General features: G+C 29.0%; 1 protein-coding gene across 3 annotated transcripts; it reads right to left on the reverse strand.

The window, feature by feature from the left end:
- Window positions 1-232: 232 nt before the first annotated feature.
- LOC115976758 (paired amphipathic helix protein Sin3-like 2) lies at window positions 233-2,734 on the reverse strand. Of its 3 annotated transcripts, none has more exons than XM_031098237.1 (9): window positions 2,578-2,734; window positions 2,308-2,386; window positions 1,920-2,090; window positions 1,644-1,827; window positions 1,453-1,551; window positions 1,209-1,343; window positions 875-1,117; window positions 680-781; window positions 233-541 (listed from the first exon to the last, which is right to left on the reverse strand). In XM_031098237.1, exons 2-9 carry the CDS (start codon window positions 2,382-2,384, stop codon window positions 320-322), a joined length of 1,233 nt encoding a protein of 410 aa, XP_030954097.1. In that variant the 5' UTR covers window positions 2,385-2,386; window positions 2,578-2,734; the 3' UTR covers window positions 233-319. The 3 variants fall into 3 exon arrangements, with proteins under 3 accessions (XP_030954097.1, XP_030954096.1, XP_030954095.1); XM_031098236.1 differs by having other exon boundaries at window positions 2,308-2,391; XM_031098235.1 differs by having other exon boundaries at window positions 2,308-2,457.
- Window positions 2,735-7,149: the final 4,415 nt, after the last annotated feature.

The raw sequence follows: 7,149 nt of genomic DNA on the forward strand, positions 1-7,149 counted from the left end.
AAATTATGGTATTTTTGTGTGCCCTAACTCAGTTGACACTGCTTCCTTGTAAGTGTTAGGTGGGAGGTTAAGTTGAAAATTCAAAACCTATATCTACTTGATGGGTGTGTAACTTATGGATAAAATAAATAAATTTATTGTATTTGTATAAAATAAAAAAAATAAAAAAAAAAGGAAAAAACAAACAGTATGCCTGTAACTATGTTTAATTCTCAATGAAGTTATTGACCCAAAATGCAAAGTACAAAGTATGCGTTTAACCCAAACCTGCCACCTGCTAGCCTATTGGACATGGTACTATGGTAGTACACTACCAAGCTCAACTAGTAAAGGGGTTTATACTCAATGAATTACCAAAATTCAAACAGAAAACAATTATATCGAAATTTGATTGCAGGGAATTTTGCATTGCTTTGTCTTTGTCCAGCCTGAGCTGGTCAAGACTAAGATCACAATCAGCATTGGATTTAAAGACTGCATCTGGTACAAATCTTGAAAAATCATCAAGCAAATCTGGATGATCATCAAAAAGAGTTGCAACCTGAAAATAGTAAAACAAAAACCACTGAGAATATTAAAATCCAGTCCACTAAGACTACTGAAAGTTACATGAATAAGAAAACTTTAGAATTAAAAAAAAAAAGAAAAAGAAAAAAAAAGAGCCATAACACATGTTTACCTCATTGTAGGCCTTAGTTGTTATGCCCTTGTGCTCCTTCTGGTACACATTCATAATGTGTTGGAATGCTTTATAAACATGTTCATCATTTTGAAAGCGTTTCTGTACCCAAAAAAAAAAAAAAAAATTCAACATTAAACTGCAAGGAACCAGTATTTGCAGTTGAAATTCAACACAGCAAAACAATATCTTCACCTTTATCTTGTTCACAAAGCTGATAGCTTCTTGAAATTCAACCTTATTTTGTGGAGGACCTAGAAATTCAACTGTTGACTGACTCTTTAAGGTATCTTTGTCATCATAAGAAGCCAAATTTGCATTCACTCCAAAACCTTCAACTTTCCTGGCAGATTTTCTTTTGCCTTCGTTTAACTCAAGGTGTTCAACACTAAGATCACGATCAGCATTTGTAATGCTCCTATCCCGCCGGATAGGATTCTGAAAGAAATAGATTTATTTGCTCACTATTAAGAATCTACTGAAAAGAATAAAAAGATGAAATGTACAAAGAAGGTATTAAAAAAATAACCTTTTCCACATGCCTTTTCCGCAATGCAGGAGTGGCAGACTGAAATGAGTTCTGTGCTAAAACAGATTCTGCTCCCGGAACAAATTTTGTGAACTCATCAAGCAAATCTAGATGACCATCAAAAAGAGTGGAAACCTGAAATTGAAAAACATAAACCACTAAGAATACTGAAAATTACATTAACAAGAAAACTTTCCAATTAAACAAGAGCAGAGAAACAAACAGAGCCACAACATATATTTACCTCACTGTAGACCTCATTTATGTTCTTGTGCTCCTTCCGGTACATTTTCAAAATGTCTAAGAATGATTTATAAACATGTTCATCATTTTGAAAGCGTTTCTGTAGGAACAAAGGTCATCATTAAACCACAAGGAGTGTCAAGGACCAACATTTGCAACTGAAATTCAACATGACAAAAAAAATAATTTCACCTTTATTTTGTTCACAAAGCTTATAGCTTCTAGATATTCAGTCGCCTTCTTTTGTGGAGCAGCCTTATCATCATCAAGGGTTATTTCATACCCCTTTGGCAAGAAGGCGTTAAACCCAAAAATCAAGTAATTATGCCCTTTAAATAATTCCTTCACTCTGTCAATGACGCCAACGTTGTCAGTTCTGCAAGAACAAACAATGGAAAAATCTGTTAACATTTAGATGCAATGTTCCATTAATCCAAGACAAAAACTTCATTCATGCAACGAGTGTACCTTTGAGCCTTAAAATCTTTCAGGACCTCAAGGAACATTTCATATTTTTCTTTTTGGTCTTGAAACGTGTCCTTCACCGCCTTGACATAGGTTATGGCGTCAGTCATTTTCGGTTTCCGCCAGGTAACACTACCTCCTTCTCCACCATCTGGGACTTGGGATTGCCCATAGCTTCAAATCCACAAACACGTATACCAAGGGCACAATTCAAACTCAAACAATAGTACAGAAATATTACATAACCCATATCTCTTTCCCTCACAAAACCCCATATAAATTCAGCAAATACCATCATACAAAAACTCACCAAGCAAAACACATAAGAGAGGTTAAACCAAAAATTTTGAAAAAAAAAAAAAAAAAAAAAGTTACAGAGAAAGAAACTTACGAGTCTTCAGGAGAAGAACCAAAGCGTCTCTTGAATTGCGAAGAGCTATCATAAACGTTGTCTCCTAATCTCTTCATCTCTGAACTGATCCACCACGAAAATCACAACTCACCAACAAAAAGAAGAACGAAAAAGACCTATAATGAGACACTGTTTCGAGCCTAATTTATTTTAATTAGTTTTGGATAAACATTAATGATATGAATATATGTTGTATTGATTGAGATAAAATAGTTTTAAATTTGGATGAGTTAGAGGAGTTTGGATAACCGTTTACGATGAATTATATGGTTAGTTTTGTTGATAGAATGCTACAATCCGAGGACTTTTGTAGTTTGGAATGCTCCTCCTTCTGTAGAATTGTAATCCTTGTTTATAGGCTATTTGCTACTAGTATTATTTATCTAGCATGAATGGATTAAAAAAATTTGAATAGATCTCTACAGTTGCGGCGGGTTCTTTGGCAAGGGACTGAGGTCATTGCAAGATTATTATGTAAAAAATTTTAAAAAGGGGAGAAATATATATATATATATATATATATGGCTAATTAAAATTTACCCACTCCTGATTTAGTCGAAATTTAAGTTGCTTATCCGTTGTTTGAATTTTGGCACTTTATCCACCTAAAGTTAGCTCAGTTAGGGTTTCATAATCCACCTCTGTTAAAAATGAGGTTAAATATATATTTTTGCTCTCTTTTAGCTCAATTAGGATTTCATAATTCACCTCTCTTAAAAATAAGACTAAATATGTATTTTTACTTTCTTTTATGCCTTTCTTGTCTCAAAACATTAATAATAATAATAATAAATAATTAAGAGAAAACAAGATCAAAAAGTTAGGATTTTGTAAAAATTAAGGATAAACATTACCAACACCATAGAAGCTTCTGTCAAGATCAATCACCTACCACTATTGTTTAATTTTAATTTTTCCTACCTTTGTTCTTTTAAATTTTAGTATCTATATTGAAAATACTGGAACTCAATTAGTCTAATTATTGTTGTCAAGAACTATTTTTCTTGCAATCTTAGGCTCTACAATGCTAATGTCAACAGACTTGGGCATCATCCCATGAATACGGCAAAAATCTAAAGTTGATCAGTATTGTGTTTTTGCCAAGTTCCATGACTGTATATAAGTACAAATCCAACTGCGCCAAACTGCCCAAGTCTTCCTTCAGTAAAAACTTCTCACCCAAACCCACCTTTAACGAACCCCAAAAGCCAATTACAAACCCAGCCATCTTCTGTTTCTTCTCTTTTGTAAAAGGCGAAAGAATAGTTCGCTCTGTGCTCACCGCACAGCTCCGTTTTGTTTCTTCTCATATGAGCTATGGAGGTGCAACAAATTTGAAGTCTGAACTTATTGATGGGTATTTTTTTTTGGATTTTTTGGTTTGCCTTTGAATTATTATTATATATTACATTCTTCTAGAGGATTATAGACTTCACAATGAATTGGGTAAATAAATTCAAATAGACAGGATTATATTGAAAATTTTAACATCCAGATCCAACCACAACAAGATTATCGGCCAAAAAAATTATGTATTAATGAATTCTAACTTATACGTTCAGTCATAAATTAAAGATATCATTTATGTGGTTGACATTGTTAAACCAAAAGTTGAAGAAAATATTGGAAAGGTCTTCTATGGTGTTGGTAATGTTTGTTCTTAATTTTTACAAATCCCTAACTTTTTGATTTTGTTTTCTTTTAATCTTTTATGTTTTGAGAGGAGAGAGACATAAAAGAGAGTAAAAATACATAATTAGGCTCATTTTTAACAGAAATGAATTATGGAACCCTAACTGAGCTAACTTTAGATGGGCAAATTGACAATTTCAAACCACAGGTAGACAACTTAAATTTCGACTAAACCACATATGGGTAAGTTGTAATTAACCCATATATATATATAACTATATATATCATATCATATCATATCATATCATATCATATCATATATAATAAAAATTGGGCTTAGACCCCGTGGTTGCACCAAGTGGCAGCACCAAACTGAAGAAATTTTGTTAGATTTTTTGATTTTAAAAAGAAAAAATGGATATAATTTTTTTTTTCTTATCTTCTTATTCTAAAATTTCTAAGTTGATAAAAATCTTAATTTAATTACAAACCAAATTCTTTTCTTCATCTATTTCTTCTTAATTTGATTACAATCCAAAATCTTCATCTTCATCTTAATTTATTTTTTTTTAAATTCTATACCTATTGCTACACGTAAAAAAAAAAAAGTGATATGAAGAAGGCTTCTTAATTTGATTACAATCCAAATCTTTATCTTCATTTCTAATCCTTTTTTTTTTTTAAAATTACTACACCTAATTTGCTACACGTAAACAAAAAAAAAAAAAACAAAAACAAAAAACAAAAACGTGATATTGAAAAAGTTGAATCCAAGAGAATTAGAGCCTAAGTCTACTAAATGGATATTTTTTTTCTTATCTTCTTTCTCCTATTATTTCTAAGTTGATAAAAATCTTAATTTAACTACAATCCAAATTCTTTTCTTTATCTCTATTTCTTTTAATTTGATTACAATCCAAAATCTTCATCTTCATCTATCCTTTTTTTTCTTTTAAATTACTACATCTATTGCTACACGTATATATAAATAAATAAATAACTAAAACAGAAACGTGATATTTAATTGAGTTAACATGATTATTTTTATACCTCCACAAAGTGATATTGAAAATCTTCTTAATTTGATTACAATCCAAAATCTTTATCTTCATCTAATTTTTTTTTTTTTTTTTTTTTTTCATTTAAATTAATACACCTATTTGCTACACGTAAAAAAAAAAAAAGAAACAAAAACAAAAACGTGATATTGAAAAGTTAAATCCAAGAGAAATTGAGATAAACTAAAACTCTAAGTCTACTAAATGGATATAATTTTTTTTCCTTATCTTTTTCTCTTATTATTTCTAAGTTGATAAAAATCTTAATTTAACTACAATCCAAATTCTTTTCTTTATCTCTATTTCTTTTAATTTGATTACAATCCAAAATCTTCATCTTCATCTAATCCTTTTTTTTCTTTTAAATTACTACATCTATTGCTACACGTATATATAAATAAATAAATAACTAAACAGCAACGTGATATTTAATTGAGTTAACATGATTATTTTTATACCTCCACAAATTAAGTTTGAATCCAAGAGAAATTAAGTTAAACTAAAACTCTACTAAGTCTACTCTACTCTACTATTTAAGAATTAATTATTAGTATTATTTGTATTTGTTAAACGGAAGCCCCAGTGGATGATGTATTTACTTTTGAAATCTTTAGTCACACGCATCTATAGTACTGGAGGTGTTTTTGTAAATGATTTGAAGCTTGATTTTTGGCTGTCATTAGAGAGTATGTCATCGTCTCATGGTAATGTATATTAGATTCTTTTAGATTTGCAGTACTTCCACAGAAAGCAACATCCAGTATGCTATCTCCTGGCATCAATAATGATGAATATCTTTTAATTTATGGAATTTTTATTTTGGTCAAAATTTTTTCATTGAATCTATTTGAGATGGAACTCATCTACCATATGAAATTAGGAGATTTATGTGAGAAGGTATATCTTCATTTTTTTTTTTTTAGTATCTATTTAATAATTTCTTAAATTATATGATTTTTAAAAAAAAATTTAGATAATGCAATTCAACTTGATTATTGATATAATTTTTTGATTTGGTGTTCTTAATTGACTAGGCAGATTATTTCCTCACTTATGGCCACATTAAAATGACTATAATTGGTAATTTATAGATAAACATTTACATTGCAATCTAAATACTTACATTTTTGTAATTTATGGAATTTGTTTTTGGTCATTTATACAAGAAATTTATATATGATTAGCACTTCTGCTACTATGCATACATGTTAGCAAGTATAATGGAAATATTTTCAAGTGCTATATATATATATATATATATATATAATTACAATTTTACTACTAAGAGCTTTTAGAAATTTAAAACTTATCATAATTTTTAAAAATATTTTATAATATCTTTTTTGCCAAAAAAAAAAAGTTACATAATATACATTTTCCATGCAACTTAATTTTTTAAAATATTTTTACTATTTTTTTTAATAGATTTTATTATATTATCAAAAAATATATTTTTTTAGATAGAAACAACACAACCTAATTATTTTTATCAACTTTCTCAAAAAAAATTATATAGTTATTCTTATCAACTTTTTCTCTATTGTTTTATTAATTTTTTAGATAAATACAAAAGCTTAATTGTAGATATGAAATTTTTTAGGTTTTTCTTTATTCTTATCTTCTCCTTTTGTAATATATCTTCTTCTTTGTGAAATAAAAATCATGCCAAATTGTGAATCCCCGAATCCCCAAGGAAACGCCTCTTCCTCTAGCTACAAAAGTATGTATTTCTTTTCTTTTCTTTTCCATTTTTTTTTTCACAAAGCTGCATTCTAATTCATGAGTAAGGAGCAATAAATTCAATGATAATAATAAATAGAGCATTTTGGTAAATCTATAAATGTTATTTTCTATGGGTGTATGTCTTTGGTACGTGTATACATATATATTGCGTCTTATATTGTTTATAGGACCTTTTGTTTTCTATACTTTGTATTGTCTTACTCTTATTATGAGCTAGAGACCTAGAATTTGCATTTTATGAATTTGGAAGGACAAATTTTTAAACTCTTTTAAGAAATGTAGATTCATATGTTGGCTTACTTTCTAAATCATGAGTTATTCTCTTTTGATAAATAATTCTCATATATATATATATATATAGAGAGAGAGAGAGAGAGAGAGAGAGAAA

Source organism: Quercus lobata, chromosome 2 (assembly GCF_001633185.2).
Source record: "Quercus lobata isolate SW786 chromosome 2, ValleyOak3.0 Primary Assembly, whole genome shotgun sequence".
In the NCBI taxonomy this organism is placed as follows: domain Eukaryota; kingdom Viridiplantae; phylum Streptophyta; class Magnoliopsida; order Fagales; family Fagaceae; genus Quercus; species Quercus lobata.

Bases quoted from the DNA above. Each gene is read 5' to 3' on its own strand.
- LOC115976758 (XM_031098237.1), bottom strand. From the start codon at position 2,384: ATGAAGAGATTAGGAGACAACGTTTATGATAGCTCTTCGCAATTCAAG. The intron at 1,552-1,643 runs GTGAAATTATTT...TTGTTCCTACAG, and splicing joins GCTTTGTGAACAAAATAAAG to AAACGCTTTCAAAATGATGA. The intron at 1,118-1,208 runs GTTATTTTTTTA...TATTTCTTTCAG, and splicing joins GGAAAAGGCATGTGGAAAAG to AATCCTATCCGGCGGGATAG.